This window comes from Dipodomys spectabilis, unplaced genomic scaffold (assembly GCF_019054845.1).
Source record: "Dipodomys spectabilis isolate Male_0828 unplaced genomic scaffold, ASM1905484v1 ptg000783l, whole genome shotgun sequence".
NCBI classification, from domain to species: Eukaryota; Metazoa; Chordata; class Mammalia; order Rodentia; family Heteromyidae; genus Dipodomys; species Dipodomys spectabilis.
In genome coordinates, this window is record NW_024871460.1 from 20,945,217 (window position 1) to 20,959,381 (window position 14,165).

At 35.3% G+C, this 14,165-nt stretch overlaps 1 protein-coding gene and 1 pseudogene across 1 annotated transcript in view; both read left to right on the forward strand.

Annotated features, from left to right (window-relative positions):
* The window catches only part of Stk3 (serine/threonine kinase 3), a 219,689-nt gene that overhangs the window by 121,880 nt on the left and 83,644 nt on the right, over window positions 1–14,165 (forward strand). The window contains exons 7-8 of the mRNA XM_042673057.1: window positions 523–660; window positions 2,116–2,241. Coding sequence (XP_042528991.1) covers window positions 523–660; window positions 2,116–2,241 — 264 coding nt within the window. The remainder of the gene's footprint in view (window positions 1–522; window positions 661–2,115; window positions 2,242–14,165) is intronic.
* LOC122102276 lies at window positions 9,266–11,697 on the forward strand (annotated as a pseudogene).

A 14,165-nucleotide genomic window follows, 5' to 3' on the forward strand; every position in this document is an offset into this window, starting at 1 on the left:
GCCTGGCGCTGGTGGCCCATGCTTCTCAGGTGGCTGAGATCTAAGGATTATGGTTTAAAGCTAGCCCCAGCAGGAAAGTCTGTGCAACTCTTATCTCCAATTACCTACCTGAAAACTAGAAGTAGAGCTTGGCTCAAAGTGGTACAATACTAGTCAAGCAAAAAGAACTCAAGGACAGTGCCTAGACACTGAGTTCAAGCTCCGAGACTGACAAAAAAAAAAAAAATTCATGATAGTACATTGTAGTAAGTGGCTATAGTCCGAGACTGATAAAACAAAAAATAGATAAAATAAGGAATGATGTGCTCAATGAGCTACATTTCAAACAGAGGAAATTTAATGGGAAATGATTACATTAGTAGCAGATGGACTTGCTTCCTGAATTACAATCTTAATAGAAACATGAGAACAGCTTAATTTGTTTCTGAGATTTTTGAATGTGATAAAAGATAAAGAGATTTGTTTGTTTGGTTGTGCCATTGTGATTTTTACTTTGTCTTCTGAATGTCTCCTTTGTACTAGGCTATTTTTATGATTCCTACAAATCCACCACCAACATTCAGGAAACCTGAACTTTGGTCTGATGATTTCACTGATTTTGTTAAAAAGTGCTTAGTGAAGAATCCTGAGCAGAGAGCTACTGCAACACAACTTTTACAAGTGAGTACTTATAAGTGAAACATTTTTTCTTAATACCTTTTGACATTTTTACATTGACCAGAAAAACTCCTTAGGAAGTATGGATAAAACTCACCTTTCCCTCTTTCCCTCCTCTCTTTCTTTCCCCTGCACCCCACTTTCTTCTGTATGCTTTCTTTGCCTCATTTTTTGTTTTCCAAGTGTGATCTTCTAACTGCTTTCTTTTCTTCGTTGTTAACTTTCTGCTTTTTTACTTATGTGTGCTGGTCCTGAGGCTTGAACTCAGGGCTTGAGCACTATTCCTGAACTTTTTTTGCTAAAGGCTAGCACACTACCACTTGAACTACAACTCCACTTTCAGCTTTTTTGTAGGTTAATTGGATAGAGAGTCTCACAGGCTTTTCTACCCTGGATGGTTTCAAACTGTAATCCTCAGATCTCAGATTCCTGAGTAGCTAGGCTTACAGGTGTGTGCCACCAGTGCCTAGCCTAATTTTTGCTTTTAAGCCTGTTTTAAAACATTCAGAGGGTTCTCATTTTAATAATGAATTCTCAATTCCATAGTTGTTATTTTTCTTGGCTTTTTCAAAATTATATTCTTTGACTCAGTATTTCTACATTAACTTTTAGTTGTACTTTAAGATATACATGAGTACAAATGAAATTGCACATGAGGATATTTTGAGTTTAAAAGCATTAAGTTCTGTAGACTAATGGTAACATGGCACTGCAGTAAATTCACAATGTATAATACAAAGACATGGTTGCAGTAGACTAAATGAACTAAATATGTACATTGGCATTTCTTATAAATTACAATGCGGCTTGTAGAGGTAGCTCATAGTTTTTCTAGAGAATAAAACAAAGCATAAAAGAATGTGAGGTTTCTATACCTTTTTTTAAAAAAAGAGATGCAATTCTGTTGGTTCAGTTTTTTAAAAAAAGAGATGCAATTTTATTGGTTTAGTTTTTATAGGTTTTAGTTTTTATGTTGATCTCATTTCTGTTAATATCATCAGATTGAATATCTCATATCTAAAATACTTAGGACCACAAATAGTTCAGATTTCAGTGTTATTGGGAATATTTGCATAGGCTATCAGTTAAATCTGAAAATATGTCAGCTTATAAAGATTAATTAAATTCTGTAACTAAATACCAGTATAAATTTATTTTTATACACAATATAATTACTAATTATATTACTAATTTGATAAGTATATATTTAAGAATAATAGCTTTATTAATGGAGTTATATTTTTATGTATTTGCTTTAAGGTGTTCTAAAAAGAAACTGAAAAAATATGGTTTCAGAATCATCCAAAATACTGTTTTCTTAATTAACAAATGTAGTTGTATTTAAAAAACAGTACTGAAGCCTATGATCTTGGTTAGCATTTACTAGCGTTTTAAGATTTGTTAGCTACAATTCAGAAAAGTCTTTTGAACTTATGTAATTGAAATTTACTCTTCTAGCATCCTTTTATCAAGAATGCCAAACCTGTATCAATATTAAGAGATCTGATCACAGAAGCTATGGAGATCAAAGCTAAAAGACATGAGGAACAGCAGCGAGAACTGGAAGAGGAAGAAGAAAATTCGGTTTGTAATTATACTAAGAAAGTAGACTTTTTAAATCTGTTGAGTTATTTTTCAATACTTTTAATTTGTTTCTTAAAATATGTTAATAATTACTATTTTATTATAATTGTGAGGTATGTTTGTTTCATCTTTTAGAACATTTTTTGCATTAAATGTTTGATTCTCTTTTCAGATGTCTTAAAAATGACATTAGTGGAATGTAATGTTGATATAGTAGTATTCTGTGTTAATGAGTGTCCAATTAACATTTATTCTCTAATGAATAAACATCTTGCATTTGGACATTATTATGTCATAACTTCTAAAATTTAATTTCAACTGATCACCAACTGTGCTATAAAACAGAAAATTGCAAGCCTTGATAAATACTGGAGAAAAGAGAGTCTTTATTTATTGTTGGTATAAATGTAAAATGGTACAACCTCTTCTGTTGCAGTCTGCTGTTTTCCTAACATTAAACATAAGTTTAGCATAATTGTACACTTCTACTCATAGATTCATACAGATGCTACACAATTTATGATGGTTCAACTTTTTCACCTTTACAGTGGTATAGAAGTATATGCATATAACTATTCTGTTTTGCATGTTCAAAATACTATTAAGTTACTTTAAATATTTAACAATTTTCTGTAAATTAGTCTGTTTTTTTTCTCAATTATAGGTTAGAGGAAGTAGTCTAAACTCATGTAAGGTAGGCTTGGCTAAAACTGATGACTAATACATTGATATGTTAAGTTCAAGGTAGGGAAGAATGTCTACCATTTGTGGTTAGGACTCTGAAAAAATTGTAGACAAATAATATACCATGTTTTTGTATTTTTTTATTCAAATAAGCATTTATTCTCTGGAGTAAATCTAGTATTTCTGAGTAACATTATTATGTTCATTGTTGTTAATTGAAATTATAAAAAAAGAAAAAAATTAATGTATGATAGTGACACATTGACTTACTTTGCTTAGGTTATATTTTCAGGCAAAAGTTTCATATTTACTTGATTAATCATTACCCATAAGACAAAAGTCATGGGCACATGCATTTTTATAAGAATAATGAAATATGCAGAATAGATCTAAAGTACTTTCACCAATTGTAAAAGTATATGCTTTACCCATGTTGAAGTCTCAAAATTGTATAGTGAGTTTATACTGTTTATTTCTCTGAGAGTCTTTTTGCAAATTTGCCTAACTAAATTGGATTACATAGTACCATTTAAAAATAAGACAGGTAATATCTTTGATATTTACTTTAATGACCAATTTATATCATTAAATGATGCTATTTTTATTTGAAAATCAGAAATTTTTACAAAATGGATACTTATTTTTGACCAAATAAGTACAAAGTTTAATGTAGGTTGGTTTAAAAATTGTAAACATACAAGACCTTTTTTTATTCCTATTATAGTTTATACTAATTTATCAGTCTCATTCAAAGTATAAAAATGCAATTCAGTAAGTTATAATTATCTAAGTGCAATTTATTGTCATCTAGCATTTAAACTAATTAATCAGTTTTTAAGATAATTGTAAATTTGCCCATATGGATTACTGAAATACTGTATAGGCTTTTGAATGCTTAAATATATATGTAGTAAAAAGGTTTCATACCTGCTCTTTTAATAAAATAAGGCAAAGGTTCATTAATGGTATATTACTTAAAAGTGGAATAATGATGCTATTAAGTTGAATTTATAAGGCATAGACAAGCACTAGTAGTATTTTAAATTAAATGGCATGCTGAACAAAACTTGGGATACTTCTCTGTGTTAGGCTTGAATGAAAATTTTTTCATTGTTATGCATGTACCAGCAACTTTATTTTCCACTTTAATGAAAATTACTATGAATGTCTTTTCATAGTAGTAATGATGTAGAGAAAAATTTTACTAATTTTCCATAGATCATTTACCATTGGAAATGAAACAATGTGACATTATGCAGACATGGTATATCCTTGTTCAGACATTAAATTTGATTTAAGTTTGATTTACGGAAGCATGAGAATTGAAAAATGTTATTTATTATTATTATTATTATTTTTTTGTCGGTTGTGGGGCTTGAACTCTGGGCCTGGGCACTGGCCTTGAGCTTTGCTGTGCTCAAGGCTAGTGCTCTATCACTTTGAGCTACAGCACTACTTCCTGTTAAAAATTTTTATCCAACCTATTTTCCAGACTTTCAGGGTAAGATGACATATTACAAGCTTATCCTGGCACAGTGGATTATGCCTACAACCTTAGCCTTTTGAGGGATATAGATTGGAAAGATCATGGTTTGAGGCTAGCTCAAGCAGCCTTCTTAACCAATAGCTAGACATGGGAACATGAGCTTGTCATTTTGGGGTCATCTCATCTTGGCCTATCTAGGCCAACCTCAACATAAATGTTCCATTCAGCATAAATGTTCTGTGTTTTTGTAATAAAATAGGGAACAAATGGAAGCCTACAATATGGGAAGATCTCCCATGTTCATCAAAAGAATTAATATTGTGAAATGACTGTATTGTCACAAGCAATCTACAGTTTCAGTCTCCATCAGAAATACAGTGACATTCTTCATAAAACTAGAAAAAAAAGCCCTAAATTGATTTAAGGATACAAAACACTCCAAACAAACAAAGCTATCCTGATAAAAATAACAATGCTGGAAATATCCTAACACCTACTACAGAGTTATAATAACAATAGCAGTATGTTACTGGCACAAAAATGGGCAGGTAGACCATTATGAAATAGAATAAAGGTCCTAAATAAATCCAACTGAAAAAGAAGCCCAAATCATATCCTGGAGTAAAGACTGCCTCTTTAGAAGTAGTGCTGGAAAATTTGGATATCCAAATATAGGAAACTGAAACTATCAGTTTCTCATCCAGTGATTTCAAACTAGATCAGTGACCTTCATTTAAGACTTCATACTGAAAATTCTTGAGGAAAATATAAAGAAAACACTTGAAAATACAGACATAGGCAAGAACTTTATTAATAAAATCCAACAGTTCAGAAAAGAATAGCAAGAATTGACGATGAGCATTACATCAACTTAAAAAGCTTCTACACAAGGGAAACAATTACTAGTGAAGAAACAGCTTGAAAAATATGAGAAAAATCTTGTCATCTGAGAGAGGATTACTATCTAAAATATATAAATAATAATCGAACCAGTATATAGACACATGAACTGAACAGACAGTTCTCAAAAGATGAAATGCATATGGCTAATAAGTTCATGAAAAATTGTTCAACAGCCTTAGCCATCACAGATATGCAAATCAAAGCTATATTTTGGCTGGGTGCCCATGGCTCATGCCTGCAATCCTAGCTATTTAGAAATCTGAAATCTGAGGAGTCCAATTCAAAGCCAGTCTAGGCAGGAAAATCCATGACATTCTTATATCCAATTAAACTCCAGAAAGTGAGAAGTAGAACTGTGGTTTAAGTAGTAGAGTGCCAGCCTTGAGCAAAAAAACTCAGGAAGAGTACCCAGGCCCTGAGTTCAAGCTCTAGTACTGGCAACCACAACAAAACCAAAAATGACATTGTGATTCCATCTCACCCCTTCGGAATGTCTCTGCTAATGAGGATGGAAAAACCGTTACACATTTTTGGTAACCAGTATAGAAATCAGTAAGGTTCCTCAAAAAACTAAAAATGGAACTATTATATAATTCAGCTCTACCATTCCTCAGTATATATCCAATGAAATCTTAGTGGGAATATAATAGATATAATTGCATGTCCATGTTCAGTGCAGCACTATTTACAATAGCCAAGTTATGGAATCAGGTCTAAGTGCTCTCAATAGATGAATGAAGAAAATGTGGTGCATATAGTGTGGAGTTTTATTCAGCCATAAAGAAGAATGAAATTATGTTAGTGGCAGCAAAATGGGCAACTGGAAATTATCACGTTAAGTGAAATAAGCCTGATTCAGAAAAACAGATTTCTTTTTTTCTCTCATATACATAATATAGTTTAAAAAGAAAAATAAAGTGGGGGATATTTGGGAAAAGCAAGAGGGTAAGTAGGAAAAGAGCTAAAGGACAAGCAAGGACAATGGAGTGATTATGACTAAAGTAGATTGTGTACATTATAAGTGCTTTAATAAAAATATGACATATAAAAGAAAGCAATGAAACTTTAGAAGTGCGGGGATAAAGGAAATGATAGAAGGGGTGAGCCTGATCTGGTATACTGTTCGTGTGTGGAAATGTCACAGAAACCTTCCCAGTAATATGTGCTAATAGAAAACCTTCATAAAAATATGGCACAATTGATAGTGTATTTATTTTTTTTTATTGTGAAAATACTGTACAGAGGAGTTGCAATTACAAGGGCAAGATAATGAGTTCATTTCTTATCAAGCATTGTAGCCTCCTCCTTTGTTTCCCCTTCCCATCCCTTCCCATCCTCCCCCCGTCCCCCCACCCAATCCGCGCCCCCCCCCACGAAAGTTGTAAAGTTCGTTTTCAACATAACAACTTGTACATCTCATTGTTGCAATGGGTCCACCTGTATCCCTATTTAAACGATTTGTTTTTCCCCTTCCCCTCCACAAATTATACCAACATCAAATACAGTGAAAGCAGGGGTTATACTGTGGGGGAGGGACATACAAAGCAACAAAGAAATCATCTTATAAATGTGTTAGAAACAATCGCATGAAAGAAAAAAAATTCGAATACATATCTTAGGGTTCATTTCCCTAACATCACCTTCTCTGACCTTTTCTGCTTGACTCAGACATATACTAGATATTGCAAATAAGGGAAACCATGAGACCTATGTTTCTTTGGACCTGGCTTCACTTAATATAATTTTTCCAAGCCTTTCCATTTCCTAACAAATGGAGCAATGTCATTCTTTCTGACGGAGGCATAGAATTCCATTGTGTATATATACCACATTTTCTTGATCCATTCATCTACTGAGGGGCATCTGGGTTGGTTCACATAATCATACTGGTAGCCTTAGTGTGGTCTTGTTTGTAAACATTTGGGTAAATGCCCAAAAGTGGGATTGCTGGGTCATAGGGGAGCTCTATGTGGAGTCTTTTGAGGAACCTCCATACTACTTTCCAAAGTGGTTGAACAAGTTTATACTCCCACCAACAATACAGTAAGGTTCCCTTCTGTCCACATCCCTTCTAGCATCTGTTGTTATTAGAGTTCTTAATTTTAGCCATTCTAACTGGAGTGCGGTGGTATCTCAAAGTTGTTTTGATTTACATTTCTTTTATGGCCAGGGAGGTTGAGCATATCTTCATGTGTCTATTGGCCATCCTTCTTTCCTCTTCAGAGAAGTTTCTCTTTAAGTCTTTAGCCCATTTATTTATTGGGCAGTTGTTTCTTTGAGGATTTGTTGTTGGGGGATTTAATTTTTTGAGTTCCAAGTATATTTTATTTTATTTTATTTTTTTTTGGGTCCGGTCATGGGGCCTGAACTCTGGGCCTGGGCGCTGTCCCTCAGCTCTTCAGCTCAAGGCTAGCGCTCTAACACTTGAGCCACAGCGTCACTTCCGGCTTTTTTCTTTTTGCTTATGTGGTGCTGAGGAATTGAACCCAGGGCCTTGGGCATGCAAGGCAAGTGCTCTACCACTGAGCCACCTTCCCAGCCCCCCAAGTATATTTTAGATATGAGACCCTTGTCCGTTGTAGGGCTAGTGAAGATCTTCTCCCAATCCGTGGGCTTTCTATTGATCTTGCTAGCTATGTCCTTTGCCATGCAGAAGCTCTGCAATTTCATGCAATCCCATTTGTCCAACATTTCTTTGATTTGTTGTGTTTCTGGGTCTCTATTTAGAAAATTTGATCGTGTATTTTAAATATGTGAAGAGTGTGGTAGGAGCGAGGTTCCCAGGCTCATGCATATAATCCTAGCTTCTCAGGAGGCTGAGATCTGAAGATTATGGTTCAAAGCCAGCCTTGGTAGGAAAGGCCTTGAGACTCTTTTCTCTCCAATTAACCACCAGAAAACTGGAAGTGGCTCTGTGGCTCACAGTGGTAGAGCGTAAGCCTTGAGATGAAGAGCTCAGGGGCAGTGCCAGGCCTAGAGTTCAAGCACCATGACCGAAAAAAGAAAGCAAGAAGGGGGTGGGGTGGGGAGTGGGGCCGTAGGGGGAGAGGCAGAGTCAGAGGGGGAGGCAGAGTCAGGAAAGCAGGCAGGCGGGCAGGCGGGAAGGATATGGTAGGATATGGTAGGTTCCTAGAACAGGGTAATTGCACACTATTTGGGTAAATTGCCGGCTAATGGAATTTTAGTCATTTGTCTTTGGTGCCCTCTAGTGGACTTTTTGTAAACTGCTCAAACACCGCCATCATTCTCAAAGGTGTTATTCTAAAATGTTTGATTTTCTAAGCTCTTTTATATTTGGTTAATCCTGACATGTGTTGGTTGTAAGAGAAAAAAAAAGAAAGTCATGGAGAATTCTGGTATTGTCCAATACTGGGGATGGAAGATAATATTATGTTTGGAAACTTTTATTATAATGCCAAGAACTTGTACAGTCTTGTATCATAGAGCCTCTGAAGTCCTTCCCACATGCCTCCACCATTTGGACTTGTACTGATGAACAAGTCTTTTATGACTCAAGATCCTGACAGCTTTGATGTAGCTTTAAAACATGCCTTGAACATGCAAAGTTAGAATCTATGAAGTTTGTTTGTTAATAAAGACATATGTCAAAGACAGCAGCTGTATAAGCTGTTATGCTAGTTTTGCATTGACATAGACAGACCACCTACTTACAGCCGTGGAAGAGAATTCATTCTTTGTGAATTCTTTGGGTATTCAGAGACTAAACATCTTAGTAACATTAAGTGATTAAATGATTTAACCTGTGCTGAAGATGTGGAAGTGGGGCTTAAGGGCAGCTATTTGATGGAGCCATGTTTTATGTTTTCTTTATAGTTCTTAGATCAGTTAAGCTAAATCTAGTAGTATTGCAACCAGATTTAACCATTTGATCCCATTGTGAACTATTTCCCTTGTATGGAAATGGCAGATGTAACTTGTATAATTAGGATAATGAGGTAAGTCTTTGACTTTATTTACAAGTGAAATTTGTTGGTAATGATCTGTTGCTTCACTTTAATAGTTTCATCTTGCCCTAAGAGTATTAATTAGCGTTTTTTAAAATTTGAGACATTTAGGTAAATGTACGTGATTATTTTTACTTTTAGTCAATTAGTGATTAAAGTTTATGTTTTGACAAAAGGTTAATCACTACCAAACCTTGAATTCAGTCATGCTCAAGGATGGGAGTGAAAGATTCCTACTACAGTTTTCCACTGTTTTCTGCTCATCTCATTGAATTGTATGACAGATGCCTCGCAGACTTCTTAGTCAACTCTTTCATCACAAATAAATAATTGGTTTCATTCTCTCATTGTGGGCTGAAGTAGTAAAGCCCATTAAGTTACTTTGGGTTATAAGTAACTGACATTATTTGTTATGTTTTCTGCCTTCATTTATTCAAATTGGAATGTCTTACAATTTTATAGAGGGAGTCAATTTGATTTTACTAGGTCCAGAATACTGAAGTTACTTTTGATCTATTTTATTTGATTTTGCAGAAGCTTTCTAGGCTCTTCTGAGTTTCTTTCTTTCATACTATCTTTCAGATTAGACCTGTCATTTCTGCTATTAAAGGACCATTTTTTTTAGTATAGGTTCCAATTAACCTGAAGTCTGGACCTCAGCATCAGCTTTCTATTCCAGTTTCTTTATTTAATCTTATTTTCCAATTTATCCTTTAGTTTTCAAAGTGTGCCTATCACTCTTCTGCCTGGCAGTTCATACCAGCATGCAGCATTTAAAGCATTCTGTAAGTGGTAGGCATCCTTTAATGGCAACAAACATACTGCTTTCCATTCAAGCTAGAATCACTCAACTTTGGTGGTTTTTTTCCCCCCAATCTGGATTACCACATCTATGCCTAGTTTTTCTAAGGGAACTAACTTAATTCTAAGGAACAAGGGCATCTTAATTCTGTTGTTTTGTTATTCCTATTTTCAATGTGTATTTATCTTTGGAATTGTGAACATTTGTTCAGCTGGCTTTTATCTCAGAAAATAATGTGGATTCCGATTTGAGGGCTGGATGCAAACACCTCTAGGATGGATTTGAACTTTTTTTTAATCAGGCATCTAGAGTTCTACCTTACTGAGACTGTATTAGGTTAATTTCTTTGTATGAGGTCCCCAAACCAAATGGCAGTGCCAAATTGAAAGCAGAGGATGTGGTTTCAAATTCTACAGAGAGCCTTCCTTAACCCCAACTTTATGCTTAAACTAGGTGAGATTTGTCACCTCTTTACCTCTAGATTATTTTTTCCTTACTTACCCTTTCGCTGGAGATATAGAGCTTTAAAATTCCCACCTTGTGCAGGATTTCTGATTCTGCTTTGAAGAGAACCCAAACTTCTTTGTCCACCAAAATATAAACCTTATTTAACCACCACTCTCCTTCCCCAGCAGTACATGCTCTAAGGGCAGACCTAAAATCAGAGTTCGCTGAATCTCGGAGAGGAGGTGGGTTTCCTTTACTATATTGAGAGCTCAGCTATGTATTTATACATTTGTTACATTGATCGTTTGCTGCTTCATTAGCATCTTTAAAAACTTACCTGTCTTGCAAAATAGCAGGTAAAAAGGCCGAGAATCTGGACACTGGAAGAAACCTGAAGCCCAGAAGACTGGTGTCGAAGGCTATTCCTCAGGCTAAAATGCCTGAGAAAGGGAGGCCTCACCACAGCTGAAACCTGTTTTGCATCAGCAGATACTCCCAATCTGCGATGTATTCCAGAAAAAATTGTGTCTAAGAGGAAGTACTGGGCTTCTAAACCCAAGGTTGAAAAGAAAAAGAAGGTCCTTGTGACTCACAAAACCAGTTGGTGTGACAAGAACAGTGGTACCTGGGTGGTTAAGCTTGGGAAAATGCCCAGCCACTAACCGAGGATGTGCCTCAAAAGGTGTTGAGCCATGGCAAGGAGCCCTTCAGTGAGCATGTGCAAAGGCTGAGGGCCACCATCACTCCAGGAACCATCGTAATCATCCCCACTGGGTGCCACAGAGGCAAGGGAGTGGTTGTCTTGAAGAAGGTGGGTAGTGGCTTGCTACTTGTTACTGGACCTCATCCCTCAGCCGTGTTCCTCTGTGTAGAACACACCAGAAATTAGTTATGGCCACCTCCACAAAAATTGATACCAAGGTGAAAATTTCCAAACACCTCACTGACATTACTTCAAGAAGAAGAAGCTTCAGAAACCCAGACACCAGGAAGATGAGATCTTTGACACACAGAAAGAGAAATAGGTTACAGAGCAGCCCAAGGTTGATGAGAAAGCTGTGAGCCTACAAATTCTACCTCAAATCAAAGTTATTCCTCAGCTCCGAGGCTGCATACAATCTTTTTTTGCTTTAACAAATGGAATTCATCCTCACAAAATAGTGTTCTGAACTGAGAGCCTAATTAAATCATATATATATATGTATATATATATATAAAGATATTAAAGATTTCTAGACCACTATAAAATTGCAGCTTTTTCTGTGATTGGTTTACTGAATATTTATTTTTTCTGAAGAATTGTTTTCATATCATAGTAGAATGCATATGTGTTAGCATTGTCCAGTTGAACAAAAGCCATTGTGATTCCTATTTTTATATTTATTGTATTTGCAGTGAAGATATTTCATACAATTTAAGAATAAAAATTTATTTCTCAATTAGGACATGTACTTGAGGAGTATGCTGTCTCAGTACTATAAATTTCAAACATATTCTAAAGCATTAGTGTAAATAGCCTTAAAATAATTTGATTATTTGATAATTGAATCATTTTATTATCAAATATTTTAAAACTCCTTTAAGGTAGTAAATATGGCAAATGTAAAATCTGATTTTTTTTCCTCAGTCTTTTCCAGCATAAATCTGTCTTAGTGATGGACTAGGATTTCCTAATAATGTTTTCAAATATTTGTATTCCATGTGGATTTTGTGATTCATAAGCTGGACTATCATCAGTACTCTTGTTTTGCATTCCTGGCATGTGATGGCCACCGATTGAAAATGCTATTGTATTCCTTACTGGAATTGGCTGCCTTCTGCTGTGGGGAAGCATCTGTCCCACAGATCTTTTTCTATAAAGTATCAACATGGTTTTCTTTATTGAAGTCGCAAAGTATAACTTTGAAAAACATTATAAATAATTGTTTCTACAAAAATATAAAAAGTAGCAAATCAGTTTTAAATATCAAGGATATGTTCAAGATAATGGTTTCTTAAAAGTAAAAATTTTCAGCACCATTCCCAAGTTATTGGTATCTATGTTTTAAGTTTCATTAAAAATTAGCTAATTCTATCTGTACTTCATTAGTTACTTTTTAGGTGCCACTTTCTCATTCATGAACTGAGCATTCATGCTTTTCTTTTCTTTTTTCTTTTTTTTTCCTCCATTGGTAAATTAGGTTAGCATCTTTTAGCAAAGTGACTATCTATACAAAAGTACTATGTGATAAGAGCTTGAAAACTATTATTGTTTTGACATTTTGTGGGTTTTACTATGTTTCTACTAATTCACACTTGTGTGAATTCAAGGGGGCAAGCTATTTCCTTTGGAGATTCAATTCCAATATAGACTTATTGGAAGATTAAGAGTACTATTTCATGTCATTGAGATATTGAGATGTTATGTTTCTTGGTAAGTTTAATGGCTATAGCATTGAATCTTATAAGAATAAATGACAGGGCTGGGAAGGTGGCTCAGTGGTAGAGCGCTTGCCTTGCATGCATGAGGCCCTGGGTTCAATTCCTTAGCACCACATAAGCAAAAATAAAAAAGCCGGAAGTGGTACTGTGGCTCAAGTGGTAGAGCACTAGCCTTGAGCTGAAGAGCTGAGGGACAGCGCCCAGGCCTAGAGTTCAGGCCCCATGACCAGACCCTCCCCCTCCCCCCCCCCCCAAAAAAAGAATAAATGACAAATGAGTCACAAATATAAAAATAGATTTATTGTTTTGAGAACTGGTGTCATCTAAGATAAAATATTTAAAGTAGTAGATTTTAAAAGAAAACTGATAGAAAAAAAAATGAACTTCTGAATCCTTGGTGGGATCTACTTAAAAGAATACGAAAATAGCTGTGTGTGTGTGTGTGTGTGTGTGTGTGTGTGTGTGTGTGTGTGTGTGTGTGTGTGTGTGTGTGTTCTTCATCTTTAACAGATGAAAGCATGCTTTTGCAAATCTTTAATGTAATTAAATTGAACTGAAGAAAATGTTTCAAATGGTTTAAAAGCTTTACAAAGTTGGCAGTTAGAATTCAAGCTTTAGCATCAGATAGGCCTAGTTTAAATCTTGCTTCGACTCTTTATTTGTTGTTTGTCCTTGGACAGATTTTTAAACAAAATTGGGTTTTGGGTTCATTCTTTGTTCAAGACAAATAATACTTCACAGGGTAAATCAGAGCATTAAGCTGGGTGACAGTGGCCCCTGCCTATAACCCTAGCTGCTCAGAATGCTAAGATCTGAGGATCATGGTTCAAAGCTAGCCCAGGCAGGAAAGAGACTTTTATCCCCAACTAACACCCCAAAAAGCCAGAAGTAGAGCTATGACTGAAGTGGTAGAGAGCTAGCCTTGAGCAAAAAAGCTCAGGGTCAGCCACCAGACCCAGAGTTTAAGCCCTTGGATGGGTGCATACACATGTACACATCCACGCACACACACAACAGTCATGGGAGTAGCCTATAAAAAGACTTCATAATAGTGCTTCTAATTCATTCCTGGTAACTATGTTTATCATTATCAAATGAATAAACTGAATGACTTCAGTTTAACATTTTTCTCTCAAAGTTTCTTCAGTAATCACTCTATATTTATAGTAATGATAGTTTAAATCAAGTTATATCACTAGGACCTCACGTAACATTG